This window comes from Fukomys damarensis, unplaced genomic scaffold, assembly GCF_012274545.1.
Source record: "Fukomys damarensis isolate Sample0158 unplaced genomic scaffold, DMR_v1.0_HiC HiC_scaffold_1, whole genome shotgun sequence".
In the NCBI taxonomy this organism is placed as follows: Eukaryota; Metazoa; Chordata; class Mammalia; order Rodentia; family Bathyergidae; genus Fukomys; species Fukomys damarensis.
The window spans coordinates 69,031,842-69,053,451 of record NW_022900913.1 but is presented as its reverse complement, the minus strand read 5'-3'; the positions used below and the strand labels follow the sequence as shown (position 1 = coordinate 69,053,451).

General features: G+C 48.4%; 1 protein-coding gene across 1 annotated transcript; it reads left to right on the top strand.

Moving 5' to 3' along the window:
• Nucleotide 1: 1 nt before the first annotated feature.
• Gdf10 (growth differentiation factor 10) lies at nt 2–11,260 on the top strand (the record flags this gene model as incomplete). Its single annotated transcript, XM_010622626.2, has 4 exons — nt 2–266; nt 5,732–6,042; nt 6,081–6,698; nt 8,439–11,260. Coding segments are annotated over 4 exons (1,386 nt in total), but the record flags the coding sequence as incomplete, so codon positions are not given.
• Between the last annotated feature and the right edge of the window lie 10,350 nt (nt 11,261–21,610).

Below are 21,610 nucleotides of genomic sequence, written 5' to 3'. Positions count from 1 at the left end.
GGGGCCCCGACTGCTGCCGCTCTTGTCTCTGCTCCTGCTGTTCCGGGACGCTGGCTGCAGCCGCTCGGACCAGTCGTGGCCCTCTCCGCCTGTGGTCGCTGACAGACTGCAGGAGTCTTCACCGGGGGACGCAGCCGCCACTGCCCTGGGTCAGGGCGCCCGGGACATGGTCGCTGTCCACATGCTCCGGCTCTATGAGAAGTACAGCAGGCGGGGCGCACAGCCTGGAGGCGGCAACACTGTGCGCAGCTTCCGTGCCAGGCTGGGTGAGTAGAGTGAGCCGGGAACCTTCCCTACCTTCTCCCCTTCCTCCTTAACCAGCCTTCCCCTCTGCAAAGCCGCTTTTCCTCTTCCTTGCACTCCTTCGTTCATCCCTTCCCATCAACTCAGGAGCACTCTGTGACAGGCAGGAGCCACCAGTGAGAATGCCAGAGTGGCACAGCGTGGCCCAAAGTTCCCATCCTTGGTGGTCTCCCATAGTTGCTGAACCAAGAACACCCCCGACCCAGACACAAGCTTTAGATGCCAGCGAGCTGGGGAGTATGAGGACAATAAGGCCAGAGGTGTTGGCACTTGCTGCTGGAGAAGAGATGGTCAGGCGGACAAGCAGCAACAGGAGAAGGTAGAAGTGCCAGGCAGGAGGGGTTTCCTCCAGCTGCATGCAGTGAACAGTTTTAGTGGCAGGAAGTGGCATGCAGTGAGGGTCTTGGGTGCTTGGCACTGAGAACTCCAGGGCACCAGTGTGAAGTGTGCAGGTTGAGGTCCAGAATCCCAGGGTGCAGAAGTACCCTGCCCCTCTCCTGTCCTGGCAACCACCTCCCTGCCTTCTTCCATGGTGGCTGGAACTGGGCAGAGGCCCTCCATGTTGGCTTGCTCTGAGAGCCTCTAGACTTCTGCTCCAGCAGCCTGCCCACTAAGCTTGGCTATGCTGGACTGGGCCGCAGTGTAAGCCCCCAGGAAGAGGAGGTACCACCTGGGCAACAGGGGTGTTGGGAAGACCCAGGTTATCGTGGTGATTGCTCATGGCTGCATAGTACAGTTCCAGAAAAGGTAGGTGGGGGTCCCCTGCAGCTCTGTGCGGAGGAGGCATTCACCAGGAGAAAACCCTTCAGTGTGCAGGCTGCCCTCCCTAGGTGGAAGGACACAAGCCCATCCTGCCTGGGATCAGAGCTGTCACATGCTGCTCATGGGCTGTGTGGCTCTAGGTAACATCTATGGCTTTTAGGACCAGAAATGGGGAGCTTGGCCTCCCAGGACGATGGATGGGGGAGCACCTGCCACTGAGCACATCCCTTTCTTCTCCTCCCCTGAGCAGACTCACAAGGTCAACCGATCAAACTGCATCCTGTGTAACTTTTATTTACCACCTAAGGTCCATTTCTGAAGCACCATTATTAAATTAAGCCACTTAGGACTTAACCTGGCATAATCACAACCTTGGTAAATCACTAGAGGGGTAGAGTTGATTGTACTCACTTATAAAAGGCAGGGTGTGGCCTGGGAGGTTGAAAGAAAGAAGAAATGAGGAGCAAGTTCAGAGCCAGCACTGGCCAGTCTAAGTATTTTTTTGTTTTTATGGAATGGGGATGGTACCAGTAACAGGAACTCAGGATTTAACCCTCAAAAGGGTCTGGTGACAGTGACTCACAACCTGTGACTTATTTTACAGACAGGGAAACTGAGGCAGGGGAGGCCTAAGCATGGCAATGGCTGGTACCTCCTGTGTACCAGGCTATTGTTATTCTCCCTGCCACACAACCCCTACCATCTCCATCAGAGACAAGACTGGGGCCCAGGAACAGTAGGGTAGAAGATAAAAGTGTGAGAAATCAGAATTCGGGTGAGGTGGAACTGTCTGACAGATCCCTCTTCTTTGGAACCAAGAGGCAAACTTGGGCATAACTCCCAACCTCCTCAGCTACTGGCTGTGTGTGGTGACCCAGGCTACTTTCCCCTTCTGAGCAGCAGGGAGTAGGTGGAGACTCACTGCCCAGCATAGAGTGGGTCTGTTTCTTTCCCACTCCCCTGGCTCATCTAAGTCAAAGCTGTTTCATAGCCAGCCCTGTGCCAGCCCTCAGATGTGCTGCTTCCTCCTCTGGAGACCCATCTCCAAGGAAGGGTGAGTCTAGGCGGGGACCCTCTATCCAGGAACAAGGCCATAAATGGGGGAGGCATCTGTAAACTGCAGCAAGTCTTGCCAACACAGGCGATACTTGGTGCTGGAGTTCTTGCTCCGAATACATGGGAGAATAAGGATGTGGGTGCTGGGTCAGGCTGAGCCTCTGTCCCTTCCCAGGGGTGTGATTTTAGGCTGGTGATGTACCCTCACTGAAGGCCCAGCCCTCTGTTCACAGAGTAAATGACCCATCCCTCCCTGTCATCGTAGTGAGTATGTGGCACTCAATCAGAGCCAGGCTCTGAGGCATGGAGTTCAGAACTCCATAACTGGCATTTCAAATCTAAAATCCTAAATCCAAAAAGCTGCAAATTCAAAACTTTTTGAGCACTGCCACGATGTTACACATGGAAAATTCCCCAGCCAACTCCATGTGACCAGTCTCAGTCAAAATGCAGATACACTAAAAATACTATACGAAATTACCTTCCGGCTAAATTTATAAAATACAGGAAATAGAAAAGAATGTTGTGTTCAGACTGAGGTACCATCGCTAAGATGTTGCACCATGTATGTGCATATATTCTAAAGTTTTTAAAAATCTGAAATCTTAAATGTTTTTGGTCCTAAGCATTTCAGATATGAGGTACTCAAGCTGTAATCTTGTTTAAAGACAAAGTAAATGAGGCCCGCAGGGAGCTCACTGGCTGAAGGTCCAACCTCCTGGATCTCCAGTTGTGTTTTCGCAGTCAGCCGTGTCTTTCTAGAAAACTAGGCTATCTGGGCTTCTTACTGATGTGGTGGCTGTTCTCAAGGACAATGGCCAGGGCCTTCTAGACTCCACTGTTTTCTGTCCCTTCCTGCCTTCCTGCAATGTAGAGGCCATTTAATGTGCCCTAGGTATCCCCTCCTTTGTCACATATCTCTGAGCACCAAATGCCACCCTCACTCTATGCCAGGACCTAGGGAGGCAGCAGAGAGCAAAATTGTTAAAGCTCTGCCTTTCAAGGAGTCTATGGAGAAAACAAGATAAATGATAACAAATAAATACAAGGACATCAGGAAGTGCTTGGGGTAGGCGAAAGGATGAGAGGCTCTTCATCCCAAGGCCGAGGGCAGCTTTGCGGGGAAAGCTGAATGGGCGAAGACCTGAAGGAGGATCCAGGATACCTGGAGGAGCCAGGCAGAGGACAGAACAGCCCTGGCAAAGCCCTAGACAGAAGCCTCATGTAGGGATGACAAGAAGGACAAGTTTCGAGGCAGAGGGAGGGATGGGCTGTCAGGCCTGGTGGGACTTTGGTAAGGGGTGTGTTGTTTGGGGCTGTGGAGGCTCCAAGCAAAGGAGGTCCCAGAACTAATCCCAGCACACAAGGCCTCATGTGTACAGTGCTCTGTGAGGGTGATGTGACCGGATACTGCCAATGACTGTTGTCACTGTTACCAGGCTGTCCCCAACTAGGCAGAGCTCTCCCAGAACAGCTTTGACCACCTTGGCCAAGAACCCAAGCAGCTGACCCTTAGCTAAGTGAGAGTTTTACAGATGTTTTTTGGGAAGGGAGGACTGATACAGGAGAGAGGGAAGGAGGTTCCTTGCACAGTCACTGTGAGTACAGGTCACTAGAGATTGGGTCTTCTCTTTGGGCTTCTCCCTTGTGGCCTGGGTACATCTCAGCTGGAAACTTTGGGTAAGGGTTCCTGCCTTGAGCCACAGCCTGCATGGAACCTGAGGACTACAGTGACCAGGCTGGACCTTGGCAGGTCCCAGCAGGGAGGGTTCTCATGGGACAGGCTGCCCAGTAAACCATAAGCTATCTCTGGCTGGAAGCCCTCAGCCCCACAGAGGTAGGATGTCTACCTTCCTGTGTGACCTCTGAGACTCATCCTCACTCTGGATCTGTGATATGAGCAGAACAGTCGTGCTAAGACATGAACCAGATGAAAGTGAGCCACATCTGCCACATTGAGTCCAGACCAGGTGCTGTGGGGAGTGGGGCTGCTCATGTTGGTGCAGGAGGAGCTGGCCCTACCTCCCTCTGTCCTTTCAGTGACAGTGGCAGGAAACATGTTTGGGCACCTTCCTTGTATGGGGCTTGCTATATGCCATTTCTTTCAGCCTCAGAGGTTCATGTCAGGCCTGTATGAAGCACTTGAGGACAGTGAGGCTCAGAGCATAGTGGCATCTAAGGGAGACTTGAAGCATTTCTACCTTGGGAGTGGGTGCTATACTGTGGTGACCTTCACCCACCCATGGGTCAACAAGCATGTGGCAGAAAGAGCCACCCTCTCTGAACCACCTTGAGCAAATGCAGTGCAGGAGCCACGGGTGACAGCAAGGACAACTACTGGAAGTTTCCAGCTTGGAGGTGCTGCAGATACTCAGCCCTGGGCATTTGAGCTGATTCTCAGACTTCCAGAAGTGCAGAGCCCCCAGGCATGCTGGTCCGAATGTGGTGGGGCTGTGACATCTCCATGTGTTGGGAGGATTAGCTATGACGATGTCTTTAGCTTTAAGAGGCTCTCCATAGATATTACCCCCTTTCTTCCTTCCTCTCATGGTCCATGTGAAAACTCCCAATAGAATAAAGCTTCCTGCCCGGTAGAAGCAAAGAACATTAAACTGAAGACTGTGGTTTAAAAAAATCCCAGCTGATCTCTGGATGCATGTGTCAGATTATAGCTCTGACCCATGTCTGCCATCTCCTGGGCAGCTGCTCTCACCTGGTCTCCAGCGCAGGGATGTGCCAGGAAAGACCCCCCCCTTGCTTAGAGAGGACTTGTCCAGCTTCCTGGGACTGTGGGGTGACATGGCGAATATGTGAGGAGGACATGGTTCCAAGTGAGAAGGAAGGAGTGGTCAGCTACACCAGGGAAGCAGAGGAAGAAGCATGCTGGGATCTCCTTGCAGACCAGATATGATGGTCAAGGTGGTCCTGATCCTCACCGAGCCTGGCGCCTCCAGGTAGGTTATTGACTGACCTTATGCAATCCTGATACTGCTCTTTCTTTGTAAAACAATCTTAAAAGTCCACAGCAGAAGATCAAATGGCTGTTCCTTGATCCAAGCTTCCCTTTAAATGTGCTCAGAATGCAGTGAAAAATAGGAAGTTCTCATTATTTCACCTCATTTGGAAGAATGACTGTGTTTACTATCAATTGCACTTAATGGTTGCATTTAAAAACTGGATGCATAGAATAAACAGCTGTGCGAATACCTTAGCTGTGTGGCCGCCTTAAGACAAGGCTTGGACCCAGCCCAAGCCATCTTGAGCACCTAATGAAGGTGTCAGCGACACTTGGTCTTTCTCTGGCTAGACAGGCTGGGAAAATGGAGCTTTAGGGTCCAGCAGGCCTGAACACCTACCCTGTCACCTCTTCTGCCCCCTCTCCGTTTGTCCCCGACTCTGACCTCAATGGTGTATGTTCATTGAGGACACCAAAGGGCGCCCTCATTAGTTTGATGTGGGGATTGCAGGAGAAGAGGAAAGCAAAGCGCAGGCTGAGCGAGACACTGGGTCCTGGCATGGTTTCACCACCCCAGCCTGGGTGGGAGGCACCCTGAGCAAGTGTAGTTCCTAGTGGAAACCCAACATGCTGTGGTCTGTCCTTCTCTCGCAGAAGTGGTCGATCAGAAGGCCGTGTATTTCTTCAACCTGAGCTCCATGCAGGACTCGGAGATGATCCTCACGGCCACCTTCCACTTCTACTTAGAGCCACCGCGGTGGCCCCGGGCACGAGATGTGCCCTGCAAACCTCGGGCCAAGAGTGCTCCATGCCGCCTGCAGCTCCCGGGCCCCACGCGCCTGCACGTGCTCTTCCACAGCCTGGCGAAGAACGCGGCCACCCAGGGGCTGCTTCGTGGAGCCATGGCCCTGGTGCCACCACCGCGGGGCCTGTGGCAGGCCAAGGACATCTCTGCCATCGTCAAGGCTGCGCGCCGGGACGGCGAGCTGCTCACATCGTCAAGGCTGCGCGCCGGGACGGCGAGCTGCTCCTGTCCGCCCAGCTGGACTCTGGGGAGAGGAACCCCGGGGTGCCCAGGTCCACCCCTCACGCGCCCTATATTCTCGTATACGCCAATGACCTGGCCATCTCAGAGCCCAATAGTGTGGCAGTGACACTGCAGAGATACGACCCCTTTCCTGCTGGGGACCCCGCGGCTCGTGCCACACACAACAGCTCCTCGGACCCCCGCGTCCGTCGGGCTGCACAGGTCCCCGGGCCGCTACAGGACAACGAACTTCCCGGCCTAGATGAGCTGCCGGCACGAGCACCCTTGGCCCCGCACTTCCATAAGCAGGAGCTGTGGCCTGGTCAGTTCCGCGCGCTAAAGCCCCGGCCCCCGCGCAAGGAGCGCAGGAGGAAGGGCCAGAGCCCCTTCCCTGCCACCGCCTCGCAGGTGCTGGACTTTGATGAGAAGACGATGCAGAAGGCTCGGAGGAGGCAGTGGGACGAGCCGCGGGTCTGCGCGCGGCGGTACCTGAAGGTGGACTTCGCAGACATTGGGTGGAACGAATGGGTCATCTCCCCCAAGTCCTTTGACGCCTACTACTGCGCAGGAGCCTGTGAATTCCCCATGCCCAAGGTAAGCTGGCGGGAGCACCTTCCTCCTGTCCTGCCTGTCCTCTGATCCTCCATCTCAGCTCTGCCCCTGTGGGAAGTCCCTCTGCTTATGTGACTTCCGGTCACCATCTGCAGAATGGAGGTAACCTCCCAATCATAGAGGCAGGAAACAGGAAGACAGAGGTGGATACAGCTCCCAGATATGTTTGGTTAGCCTGTACTTTGGAAAGTTTGGCTTGGTGGAGTTGGAATTTTTAAATCAGAACATGTCTTCTAAGAAAACAGAACCATCTCTGTAGAAGGGCATTCCCCGCAGCAGCCATCTCCAGAGGTTGTCAGTGTTACCCCACGGACAGGGCAGGTCCCATCCCTTGCCAAGATTTTCCCACCTGTACCTAGTCAGGGACCCCAGGGGTGAGTGTCTGTGACCAGCTGGATACTAGTCTCTGTGTCTCGCAGTGTGGGCTCCCCCCTTTCTTGGGCTCAGGGCACCCTGGGGACAGCCAGTAAGACACAGCAACATAGGGCTGTTTTATTGCTCTGGCCCTGAGCTCTCAGTCTCTCCTTCCCCTGGGTGGGATTGTGGTTCTCTCCACCACCTCTAGGAAGCCTGTTCAGGCCCTGTGAACCCTTGACGCATGCAGTTTCCTCCCACTTGCCCTCCAAGAAAGGAAGTCAGTACATAAATCCAGTTTGATCCTCACTAAATCAGCCCAGTGGGAAAGCACAGGCCCAGATGTAGGCTGTCTTAATCTGTTTGTGAGTCAAGGGGCTTCTCCTCCAAGCTGCGCATGTGCCAGGGAGGAATGGAGGAGCTTGGCACAGATAGGGGCTGCTGGAGAGGCTTTGCACAGGCCCAGGGCTTGTGCAAGGCCAGACTTCTGCAGGCACACAGCTGGCTGACCCCGTGCTTACCTTATCATCCTTGCTTGATGCCTCCTCACCTTCCCGAACACCAGCCAGGACACCAGCCAGAGCTGCGGGTGTGCAGGTGTCGCTATCCTACCCCACCCCCATCTCCATCACCTGCATCTGTTAGTGCTCTGGAGCAAGTGACGGCTGTGTTCATCTTTTCAGAGATGGGCAAGTGTGCCAAGTCAGGTCGCTTTCTAACTCAGAGTGCTTGGTCAGGTTCCGTAGTCATTTTAAGCCTTAGTGGCTTCACTGGTGATGTGAAAGTCATATTCACCCCAAAAATCTATAAGATGACAAAATGAGATGCTTCCAGTGATGCTGCAGCTGCCATGAAATTCAGGCACAGCTGAGAAGTGTGTATGTCCAGCTCCCAGCACAGGCCAAGCCTACCCTTTCAGTTTTAATAACTGGACTGCATGTAAGGTCCAGCTCCCAGCACAGGCCAAGCCTACCCTTTCAGTTTTAATAACTGGACTGCATGTAAGGTCCAGCTCCCAGCACAGGCCAAGCCTACCCTTTCAGTTTTAATAACTGGACTGCATGTAAGGTTAGGCCGCCTCTGCCAGACTGATACTACTCAGAGATGAATGACACACGAGCGCCCTCCAGTGGCCAGTGTCATGAAGGGAGGCAGGATGGTCAGACAGGCGTGAACTCTCTTATAGGCTCTGACCTCAAAGGTAGGGCCGGCTCTGGAACTCATCTTTTCTTCTGAGTCACCATTTCCAGGGCCTCAGTCAAGAAATAGCAGTAGAGCGCTGTGGTCTGCAGCCTTGAGGGTAGCTGGGTTGGGTGGGTGAGTGAGAACAGAGCACTGAGGTGACCCCGCTCCTTTCTCACCCTGCAGATTGTCCGCCCATCCAACCATGCCACCATCCAGAGCATCGTCAGGGCAGTGGGCATCATCCCAGGCATCCCAGAGCCCTGCTGTGTTCCAGATAAGATGAACTCACTCGGGGTCCTCTTCCTGGATGAGAACCGAAATGTGGTTCTGAAGGTATACCCCAACATGTCTGTGGAGACGTGTGCCTGCCGGTAAGCCCTCTCTGGGGAAGGCAGTCTTGTGCCCCCTCAGGAGCTGGACCCGGACTGGCAGAGAAGCTGCAGGTGCAGGCAGAGCTTACAGGCAACCCTGCTGGGCCCAGAAAGATCTTGGGTCTTCACTGCTGGTGACTGAACCCCCTGATGCTTCCTGAGTCCCCACTCAGAAGGAGTCTGGAAGTAGCCCTGGCCTGAAGGTCACCCATCAATTCACTGTCCTCAAGGCCTGGCAATGGGGCGTGTCTGGGACATTGGTCTGTGCATTCATCATCTCAAGACCTGGAAAGACTGTGCACGTCTAGGGGTGCTCACTCCTCCATGCAGAAAGAACAGCTCTTTAAGTGCTTAGTTTAAAACTCTTCAGGCTACAAACTGGAAAAGGGGCCCAATGGTGGCATGTTTGGGTGTTTTCTTTCCCACTCCAACACAGATGCTTTTCTACATACAGTATGCACATATAACCATTGTGGGTTTCTTTCTTTTAATATATATTTTGTTTTAAAACCAAAAGGTGGGAATTGACACCATTCCCCACAGAGATAATCAGATTCATTAGGCTGGGTTGTTGAAATATATATGGAAGTAACATATACAGTAATATGTTGGAATACTAAAAAATAACCAAGATTTTATATTTTTGTAAGTTATACTTTGTATACTGTAGATTGTGTATGTTCTGTGTTTTATGGAAGGATAATAAACTAAAGGGACAATGGTATCTTGACAAAGTCAGCATCCCCCATTCCCAAATATCAATCTATTTCCACTTATCCTAAGTCTAACATCTGGGTGGATGCTGGGGACACTGACCTTTAGGACTGGTGGAGGCCCCAAAGTCATCTCCATACATTCTGTCTGTCCCAGCTGGCAGAAAGCTAGCTGCCCTTAGGCCTTGCAGGACACTGCCCAAACCCCTCTGTCTTGCAAATCCCCACCCTAGCTGGCATCGAGAGGGGCATGGCTCATGCAGGCACAGTGGCCTTCTGGGAGGTGACCAGGACATATCTGAGGCCTATGAAGGACAATCTGCAGTTGCCTGTTGCTCCTGACAGAAGAAAGAGGCCTTCTACATAGAGTAGATCAATCAGGAAGAGACGGCACACAACCCTCTGGAGGTCCAGGTTCAGTAGGCACTGGAAGGACTGTGTGTTCTCTTGTGCATGCTTATAGCAGCCACCCAGAAAATCCGTCACAAAACAGCCACTCCCAGGTGGCTCCATTGTGCCTGCCATTTGTATAGCCTTCCTATGGTCCCCACTGGCTGGCAATTCTGAAACGAACCTGAGTGCAATTCAAGGTAGGTGCATCCTGATCCCCATCAGAGGGACCTGAGAGGATGGTGTGGCCCTGAGTTAACCCATGGAGACTGTGAAGCTGCTAGATGCCTCCCTATAGCCAGGGCTCCTGTAAGAGGCGAAGAGAAGGCTCTGCTCCCTGACCCTCTAGGCCTCCAGCTGCCCCTGAGTAGGGAGATGACAATCCCAGTTCCCTGGCCCTTGTCTGAGGTGCTGTGCCCAATCTGAATAAAGGTGCAGGAGTGGCTCCCTGGGGAGCCCAGCAGCTGGGTGGCCCCTCCCACAGAAGGGTTAGCTTGGTTTTCAATGTCTGATCCTTTTCAGAACATGGCATGAGATGAAACAAATTTAAACATTGAGGCTTGAAAAGACACCAAGTCCTTTCTTCCAAATATGAGCCCCTTTGTGTGCACCCCTCCTACCCTCCACTCCATGTTCCCCCTTAAACCATTGATAAAGATGGGGAGTCCTGTGATGGCTTTATTTTATTTTTTCTGGCGTCTGTACTTTCAAGACTTCATTTCTGGATTTCTGGAATGGGGGTGGGGTAGACTCTCCTCAGGCCTAGTAGGTGCTGTCTTCCCCAAGTGTGCCATGATGGCTTTGTGGTATGGAGAGGCCATGGATGACACATGTCCCCTCTCTGCAGTGGAAGGATCTGGTGACATTAGGGACCCCTCTAGTTCACAGAGCAGCCTGTGCTTGTCTTGGTAGCATATGGCATCTTATTTAGTCTCAGCACCTTTACAGCTTACAGCCTGATTGGTGCCACAGCAAACAAGCTCAGGGAGCATAAGTAACACGTCCGCTAATGTCTTTCTGAGACTATGGGTCATGTCAAGATTGATACCCACAGCTGCCTGAGTCAGGGTCCACATGACTGGCCCTACCCCAGACTTCCTGGCCAGTGGCCCCTTCTACAGGTCTGTTAGGATTGTCCGATGTCACTGAGTGTCATCATAGGAAAGCAAGATTTAAGGAGGGGTATAGCTCAGGGGTAAAGTGTATGCCTAGTGTGGATGAAGGCCTGAGTCTGAATCCTAGCACAGAAGAAGAAGGAAGAGAGGAGAAGGAGAAAACATATGGATAAAATAGCTTCTTCTCCCTTAAACTCAAAAGGTCAACATTATATTGTCACCAGAGCCTAAAGATTCCAACACACAGCCTAGTTGGGCATGGGTTCCTGCGGTCACTCAGCTGCTGGTGTCACTCTACAGGGAGTGATACAGTGACCTGATGCTGGGCCTTGGTCCTGAACTTACAAGATGTGACTGAAAAATATGGTGAATGTTTACATTTTAAATTTTATTACAGTAAAAATCCCATTGCCATTAATCCCCTTCAAAATCCTCCTCCTCACTTTGAACACTTATCCCATCTTTTTTTTTTTTTTTTTTTTTTTTTTTTTTTTTTTTTTCCTTTTTTTTTTTTTTTTTTTTTTTTTTTTTTTTTTTTTATTTTTTTTTTTTTTTTTTTTTTTTTTTTTTTGTAGTAGTATGTTTTCATTTCCTGAAGTGTCTAGTTGTGCTGTCTTGGCTGCCTCAGTGTCCTGAATTAATTCAAAATGTTTCCCTTTCATGGTCATTTTGACTCTGTGGAAGAGCTGGAAGTCACAGGGTGCCATACCCAGTAAGTGAGGTGGGTGAAGATGCACTGTAATGATTTTATGAGCCTGCCTTTCATTTGAATGGTGCTTGGCACAGTATTTACAGTACTTTTGATCACACCTTGAAAAGACACTTGCAAAAGAAGGCTTCCAGACCCACTGTAAAAAGTGGCAGGAAGGATGGGATAAGAGTGTTCAAAACAAGGAGGAGTATTTGGGGGAATTCATGGCAATGTGTCCTTGACTGTAGTAATTTTTAAAACTTAAGCACACTGTATATTTAGGTCAGCCTTTGTATATGCCCTCTGGAAAGGTCTGGCATGTTGGGGATGGTTTATCCGACCAGTACTAATAGCACAACAGAGAGCTGGACATTCTCAGGCCAGAGAAGACACTGGGAAGTTCTGATACTACTCTTTTCCTTTAGAAGGAGGGAAACTGAGTCCTGGTACTACTGGACATCTTACCATTGCAGTAAGTGCTTATATGTCTAAGCCACCCATAAAATACTATCAATAATTGATGCCTATAACTAACACTGTTCTGCGGCCACGATGGAAACAGCTGTGATGGAGGAACTGACAGATGACTGGGATGCTGGAGGAAGGGTGTGGGAGGGGCCTCCAGAGGAGGACAAAGAGAGAAGATACTGCAGAGAGCTCTACTTTGGGGCCAGCTGGGAAACAAGAGCCGGACTTGGCTGGTAGAGTAAGGACATCGCAGTACCACTTGTGCAGTGCGTGCTGGCTGCATGTCAGGGAACCTGGCTGGATATGGGTGGAAGATTATTCCCCTTCATCGAAACCTAGGAACTTGAAATCCTTCACAGATGACCAAGCTTCCTGGATTTCTGTACTCCTCCCTGCTCCCCAAAGTGATGGTGTTCATCCAAGCGATGGTCCTTTCTTCCCACCTCTGGAACTTATCACTCAGCCTAACCCAATCTTAGGCTCCCTCCTCTGCTGTTTCCAAGCAGCCATTTGTATGAGTCAGGGCTGCCAGAGAATGAATGCCCATTTGATCAAGTATGACTCCATTCTTAGCACCTACTCTGGGCCAAGCACCGTGCTGGGCAGAGCAGTCAGCCTTCCATGGCTTTCTCTTCCATGGTCTCAAATTCAATCAGGCTTGGACTGAGAATCATTTTGTAAAACTTGTCTTTGTACTGGCAGTGTATAGTTTTTCCTGTCATTATTTCATTAAAATATATAGCACAGCAGCTACATTGTATTTTTATTATATTAAGAGTTCTAAGTAATCTCAAGATGATTTAAGGGAGGATATGAGTAAGTCATATGTGAATACCACAACATCTTATTCTTAATCATATTTTCATTTGAATTCACCCTTAGGAATTGTACATATCTATGGTGTACAAAGTAGCATTGTAATACAAGCATATAACATAAAAGGACCAGATCAGGAAAATAACATACCTGTCACCTTAGACATACTTAGCAGGCTTGAGGCCCTGGGTTCCATCCCTACCATGAAAAACAAAACAACCACCTCCCCTGAAAAAATCTTTTTTCTGTGTCTACTGGCTATTTTGAAATATTTGATTAACTGTTACAATGAATTACCTTGCCGTGCATAGAACATCAGAAGCTGTTCCTCTTGTCCCCCTGTACCCACTCACTCACTGCACTGGAAGTGTTTTATTCAAAGGACTTGAATTTCCACAGAGTTTGTTGTCTGCAGGTGTCTCCTGGAACCAATCTGTCCTAGATACGGAGAGACAACTGTGTTACTTACTTTATCTACCTCTCTGATCAACATCACTGTGCATACAAGGGAATGCTTAGGAGGCTCAGAGGCCTGGGTTCCATCCCTAGAACCAAAACCAAAAACACAATGTGTGAACTTGAATGCACATCAGCATCACCTGGAGGCCTTGATCCAGGTGCAGGGCCCACCTGTTTCTGACCAAGACTAGACTATTTCTATCCAGTCCCCAGGGCTTCTATTGGCCCTGGACCCAGGTTGAGATCCATCATTCTGAGGAAAGTGTTCTAGGCATGGTCACTGGCCAGGAGTAAAGCAGGATCCCGATTCAGCGGGCTCAACCTAGATCTGGGAGTTGGGAGCTGGGAGGCAGCCTATTCTGCCTGGCCCCGGCTCTCTCCTCAGTCTTGGAGTGGATCAAATTTTCATTCCTATGAGCAACCTGCAGGTGGGTGTGGGTACCGGAACACCTAGAGAGGATGACAAGTGTCCTCAGGGGCCATCTCTCCTGGGAAAGAAGGGATCCCCCTGTCACAGGTGCTCAGGGGCTCTTTCTCACTCCACGATGAAGGGTGAAGTCAAGGAGAAACACATGGATGAGCCGCCTCTGCCTCTCTTATCCATCCCCTGTGCTTGTCCTACAGCAGCCCCAGGAGATGCAGTTCACAAGTCCTGCAGCTGACACTGGTTGACAATCACTAAGCACAATAACACCAACTGTCCAGACATCAACCACAGAGAAGGAGGATGAAGCTGAGCTGGCAGTGAATGGGGAGAGAACCCAGCCTGCTTGGCACCTGCATGGCACAATCTGCCTCTGTGGAGGGACCAGGGGACCCTGCTGAAGACCAGCAATCCCAGGATCTTTCCAGGGAACCCAGCTGCTCAGAACACAAAAGCCATGAGGCAAAGGGAGTCCTGGGCAAGTACTGATGGGCAGTAGGAGTGGCCAGGGGGAGGGAAGCATCAGGGAGGAGTGGTACAGTCCAACAGCAGGCTGCCAGGGCAGGGGCTCTGCCTAGGGGATGGTGAGCTGCCCATGGGTGGGGACAGGGACACTGACTGGAGGGTCGGGCACTGTGCTGCCAGTAGCAATAATGACTATGACCTTCATGGTGTCCTGGGCTCTGTGCTGAGTGCCATGTGCTCCTGAGAACACACAGGGTCTGTAGGATCCTCCTCTGTCCCCTGGACAGTGATGAACAGGACTCCTGATCGTGGCCTGGAACAAGAGCAGGTGAAGCTTGACGAGTGCCACACGCTTTAGGCTGAACTCTGGGGGAGAGTGTGGTGAGCAGGGAGCTCAGCTAGGTACGGAGAACAGCACCCTTTCTCCGGAGAACAGCACCCTTTCTCCGGGTCTAAGCCAGAGCATTGGGTTTCCACAGCAAACTGTGATTGGCATGGGGCTTAGGCAAATGAGCCAGTCAGGGCCAGAGAAACCATATGACTCTCTGGGACTTCCTGGCACAGGGGCTTCTGCTCCCCCACCCTTAAGGGCTCAAGTTGCAGAAAATCAAACTCCAATCAGGCTTGAGAAAATGCGTGATGGCTGACTTTTGAAATCAGAAAGTTCTGTAACAGTTTGGCTTTAGAACAGCTTGAGCTGGAGTGGGCAAAGTCCCTACGCCACTTTCTCTCTCGGTCCTGCACTCCATCCTCCACCAGGCCAGCTTCATGCCCATCTTGTGCCCTTACGGGTGGGGGAGCAGAAGTCCCTGTGCCAGGAAGTCCCAGAGAGTCACATGGTTTCCCTGGTCCCGAGTGGATCATTTGCACAACTGGCCTTTATCTGCATTACCCAAACCCAAAAACTTCTGGAAACTTAAAGTTTCTTTCTAACTCCTGTAGCAAAATTTGACCTAAATGAATATTTTTGTGTTGATGTATTTGTTGCACTGCAGAAATAATATGTGTTTGATGATAAAGCATCTTCTCTAATCCCTTTAGGGATTTTACAGTATCTGCAGCATGATACTAAATTTTACAAATCTGAAACTTTCTCTGTCCCAAAAACATTTCCAGCCACCAGGGTTTCAGAGAGAGGATTATAGAGCTTTATGTGTTTCAAAATGTTAACTATGAGCATTGCTGAACAGCTACAAGATTATGGATTATTTTTTATTTCTTGCTTTATGTTTTGCATTTCCCAAATTTTCTGTACTATAAACTACTGTCATAATCAAAAACAAATCTGCATCATTTAAAACATAACATTGGGCAGCAGCCCCTTGTGCATGCCTGAGTGCACCCAGACCATGCTGTGGGGTCCCCTTGCTCAGCCTCTGGAGTGTGAGAGAGCCCTGGGCAGGGGGCTTCCCACCCTGTGCTCTGGCCCTGAAGCTGCAGCTCTGCCTCCAGAATTTTCCTACCCACTGGAATTCTTGCACTGAGCTGGATTAATGCCCAACACACTTCCTGCCCCACCCCAGACAGCATTTCTACAGCTGTGTCCATCCCTCCTCCCCTGGTCATGTCCCCCGGGGGATGAGGACAGCAAGTTCTGTCCAGCCACTCAGGGATTCCTGGCATCACTCTTCCCCTGGGGGATCTCTGGTTCTAGGGTGCCTCCTGCTGCAGCTCCCTGAACTGCTTCAGCTTTCTGCTCCCTGGACAAAGTCACTTGCAGCCCTGCCCAGAGCAGTGCACCCTGCTAGGGCCCTAATATGTTGAACTGCAATGCCACACATAGTAGGGAATAGACAGAGGTCAAGTGTGGACACATCACTTTTAAAGTAACCCAGTTCTGGAGCCTCAGAAGCTGTACCCTGGCTGTAACTTCAGCCTCTACCAGTCATGAGTCCATCTCTGGGCACACAGCCACCTCCAAGCCTTCTACCCACTCCTCTGTGCACACGGACTTTGCAGTTCTCCTAGCCACCAGGTTTGGCCCAAGTGGCCTAATCGTTGATCTGTACCAAGACCCCACCACCCCCAAAGACGACAGAGCAGGGATTCTGGGCCAGAAGGAAATGTGTGCCTGTGGCACTTCACAGATCAACCAGAGAACATGGGCTTCCTCCCCACAGACTAGCTCCATCAAACCCGGAGCAGTCAGTGGTAGTCTGAGCACACCATGACTATAAATATTGACCACTGGCCTCTGAATTACAGTGACTTCCACCAGCTTATCCTGACAGGGAGGAAGTACAGGAGACACTGCCCTGGAGTTTTCCCCATCACATTGTGTGATGCCAACACATTCATATTCCATCCAATCCCTGGTGCTCAGAAGACCATTTCACAGTGGGAATAGCTGAGGGACAGTGTTAGGTCCTGACTCCGCAAGCTACAGGCCCCTGACATGCCCTGATGGGGTCCCATACCCCATCCATCCTCCTGACACTGGTTTGTGTCATCTACTGTGTACTTTGTGTTGTTTCTATATTTGGAGATCTTTTTGATATAGGACCTTTAAATGATATAGGGGAAATAATATAACTTCCAACCTGCTGGATGTCAGATATACCGAGTTTGTGTTTCTTAAAATTGCAAAATGAATTCTAAGAACAACAGAGGTTAAGAGTAGGGAATGTTTATTGAGGGGAGAGATATACCTCTTGAGAGACAGAAAAGGACCTGGGGATCAGGGTCAGGAGGGTTGCCACAGACTCCACTTTACAGAGGGAGTTTTATAGATCAAAATCACAAAGTGGGTATAACATAGGACAAAACTATGATCAACCAATAGGATTACAAATATAGACACTTTGGTAATATTGATCCAGTGGGGAAGGAGGTCATGTAGCAAGTGTGCATGGAAAGAACAAGGACCACTTTTTTGGAAAAGATGAGTCAGGAGGTCCTGGTTACCCACCCATGTGACTGATGCCTATCTAGGCTTATTGGATCAGGTAATAATCATAACCACAGTATGCTGCTTATCCCTCAGGGAGGTAGGTGAGCATTCTGTGGAGATATATAGGCATTCTGTCTTTATGTTGAAGCCTGGCCTTCAATAACTGCCCCTCCAGCCACAGTTGCAATGTGCTCTTATCTTCTGCACTGACTCCTTTGTGAGCCTAGCCCTGTCTGTCCATAATATTTCTACCTAACTGAGCTGTCTATAACATTCACCCCTCTGAAGAAGTATCCCTAACTGCCTTTGGTGGGCAGGGACAATGACCATTCTGGCTATTTTGGGCTGAAGGGGGTCGTAGTCATGATTGGCAGTCAGAGATACTCTCCAGAAGATATATCTAAAGGCCCTCCATAGATGCCAGGTGTTCTCATCTTGGGTTTTCTTTTTAAGTCTGGAGGAGACAAAGCCAAAGAAACAGTTAAATATGCATGGGCCAAAGAATTAGATCTAACAAGACTATAATGAATATAACTAACAAATATTACCAAAAAGAGCCTCTCACAAAGAGGGTAAAGAGAAGGTCTAGGAAATTTTAGAATCTCACATGGCATTAACCTGTTGTTCAATAATTCAAACAGCCATGGAGATATTAGCAGAAGGATCAGGAACGTACAAATAACATTTAGGTTTTATAATTACACAAGTACCCTTTGTGATGTTGTTAGGATGTCTAATGCCATCTGATTTTGGAGGATGACTCTACTCATTAATTTTACTTCTTTATTTAGGAAAGAGAGACCAATTTAGAGCCATTAAGTATAGTTACTCAAGGCTTCAATGTGTTGCACGTCATCCTCTAATCCTAGGGAAGGGACAAAGATAGACTGCAAATGATCATATTGATGAAACATATGTCTAGATGATCATTGTGGTAGATGGTTTAAATTTGCACTTTTGTCTATATTTTTGACACTCCTGCCTTGTAGCCAGGCAAGTCCCAGCATGCATTTCCCTATCTATCCAGGGGTTAGCCAGGACCAAAAATTGATTCCACATGATAAGTGAGTACCATTGCAAGCCCCCCATCTAATTCCAGAGTGATTAAACAAATGTTTCAAACCATTCTTTCACCCATAGAGTGTTTATACATTGCTCCATGGGTGCTCATCCCGAGTATTTAGTAGAGTCAGGCCAATGAAAATTGGAATGATTTCTTTGTTCCCAACATAAGGGAGATTTTCCACTAAGTTGTCCCATAGTTATAGTTTACCACATATAATTACCATTTAGATATATTTGTACCAGGGCAGCTCCTGTTCTTCCTATTGCACCTTTAGTTGCCCATATTTCTGGATTTATTTCTGTCTTCAAGAGAGGGAGGCAGCACACCTGACCTGGGTGCATGTGTATTACAGTATTCACACAAGATAAAAGATCTTTCCCCAGGAGGGGAACTGGGCTTTCAGGTATAATTTTAAAGGAATAAGTGAAGTGAAAGCTGTCCCAGTTATAGCCTAAGGGTTGTGAGAAATAGCAAGTTACCTCCTCTCCATTGACTCCTTCCAATGAATATACATTATGTGGCTGGAAGGAAGGCCAGGGTTTAAAAAGAAGGACTGAGAGACATGCTCCGTGTCCAGAAATATCCTGCTTTCTTTTCCCTCTATAGTTTTGATTATCCAGAGCTTCCCTGTGGAGATGACAGTCCAGCCAGAGGGAAGAAGGCAGAGGGTGCTGTGAGGCCCTCCAGTCTTGTTGGATCAGCTGGCAAGATGGATCTGATCCCTGGGATCTCTTATCTCAGGAGCAGTCTAACTTCCCTTGACCTCCTCCTGGTATCAATTATAAAACACTGAGAAGGAAATTCTCAATAAAGTATTAAGTGAGCTATCTGGAGCAAAAGCCATCTTCTGTAGCTTTTTTCTAATATCTGGGGCTGACTGGGTAATAAAAAAATCAGCTAAGGCTGGACATAGCCCAGGAGATACTTCAATCATGGCTGCCTTAGATACCTCACCCTTAGGATCTGAAGGGCAAGGTAAAGGAGACTCAGGCTCAGTAATAGTAGATGGGGCCTTGATTAAGATTGCCTTGGAAACCTTGACTTCAACATCCAAAGAAAAAAGGAGGGGAAGCTTAGGCTCTGTGATAGTAAGCACATCCATTTATGCCTTAAGGGCCAGAAGTATCTGGTTTTCCTGTGGCTTACATTTACATTTTGAAAACAAGTAAGGATTATGAGAAAAAAGTTAATAAGGTAATTCTGACCATTTTCTCTCTCTCTCTCTTCTAGTACACTTCTAGCTGTGAAATAGTATTATAATCAATTCTTCCCTCTGCTTTCCATTTTGCCTCTCAGAGATAGGTAGGCCAGGTGTGAGTGCAGAAAAATATTCCAGCTATGACAGTCATGTTTAAAAAAGGAAACATTGTTAGCAAAACTAAACCAATAATCAAGAGATCTGAGCCAAGGCTTTCCAATTCTTTGAAAGATAGTAAAGAAAAATTCAAGGGCAAATTGAAAGTGGTCAGAGCACCTGTCAATCTGCAAAGGAGATCACCTCTAGAGACAGATAAATGGCTTAGAAAAATCCTTCCTTGGACCCTAGAGCAAAGAAGTCTTTAAAACATTTGTGCTATCTGCCTAATTACCTAGGCAATCATCCCTAGCAGCAAGACAAGGTTAAATTCTACTCAAAATGCACTCTAAAATTTCTATGTCTCTATACGTGCAACACACTTATGAAGCTCACAGGTTAAAACTTATACCCACTGTCCAGCAACCACAGCTGAGCAAATGTATTTCCATCTCCTACACACATAAACAATGAGAACCAGACTTACGAAAGGAGAAAGAGAGCACCAGGAAGTTTGGATTCTCCTTTAAACCAAATGTATTTTAGGGGCCAGGGATTTATCCCAGTGGTACCATGCCTGCCCACAAGCACAAGGTCCTGAGTTCAATCTCTGGTACCCAAAAAACAAAACAAAACAAAAAACCCCAAAAACTAAATGTATTTTGGTCCCTTAAATATGTGCTTGGAGGAATAGCTCCGTCCAGTGTCACCCATAAGTCAGTTCTTCCCATGGAGTCTCAGATTCAGTCTCCTGAGAAAAACTGTTGCCCAGAGCATTTAAGTGAGAACATTCCTTTCATATATAGTCTTCTGAATGAGCAAAATTCCAATGTCTCATCTGACCCAGAGATGGGATATGTGTTCCTCATCTAAGATGACTTCTCTGTTTTTGGCATCAGCAAATGCTCATTTTCTATAGACTCAACTTAAAGGTTCTTAGTTGTTGGATAGGAGGGAAGGGTTGTGATAGTGCAGGGCTCCTTCCTGTCTATTCTTTGCAGAAACATGCTACCAAAATAAGGGAAAGTACAAAATGACAGGAAAAGTTAAGGAATAAGATCTGAAAAAGGGAACTCTTCTGCTCATGCTCATGGTGAGCTATTGAGACAATGTGCCCATAAATTGTCACACTCAGCCTGGAAAGAGGAGAGTAGGGAATCTCAAGAGCTAAGATTGCCACTTCCTCACCATGGAAGATCAGACCAAATAGGAAACTGAGGCAGAACAGGCTCAATGTTCTCTCTAGAGTCTAGATGGAGATCAGGCCAGACTTTCCCAGTGAAACCTCTCCCCCAGGTCTTAAGAATGAGCACCAGCCTATTGCCTTTTATTGGTGGTTGGAGACCTGTGACTTAATATGCATATATATTTCCTAAATATAAACTAGATTTTATAGAAAGACCCAATTGTAGCATTTCATAAATTCATATTTTGGCTAACATCAAAGCCCACTAGTGCATGCTCTAACATTACTTTTCTTTAGTGCCATTGTCTAACAAGTCAAACAGGACAAGCAAGAAGCATCAAAAACATTTAGCAATTAATAAGTCTAAATGCAGCACATACAAAACATGAATACAAGACCTTGCCTGCAAAAGTAAAATGTCCCATCACAGAAACATCATAATCTTCCCCTGTGCTCAACTTAAATTTGTCATCATTTTAACAAAAAACAATATGTAAAAAAAGACAAGGCATAAAAGGTACACAAGGCATAAGTAACTTAAGCAATTGACAAACAAGAATGACAACGTATCCATGAAACAAAAGCAAACTCCTATCCCCTTCCAATTATCTCTCTGGGGCCTCCAAAATGATATAGGACCTCCAAGTGATACAGGGGAAATAATACAACTCCCAACCTGCTAGATGTCAGATATACTGAGTTACTATTTCTCAAAATCAAAGAATGAATTCTAAGAACAATGGAGGTTAAAAGTAGGAAATATTTATTGAGGGGAGAAACATACCTCCTGAGAAACAGGAGGGGTTGCATTGGACTCCACTTTACAAAGGGTGTTTTATAGATCCAAATTATGAGGTGGGTACAAAGTAGGACAAAACTATGATTAACCAACAGGATTACAACTATAGCCACTTAGGTAACATTGAGCCAATGGGGAAGCAAATCATGTAGCAGTTGTACATGGCAAGAACAAGGACCTTTTTTTTTTTTTTTTTTTTTTTTCCAAG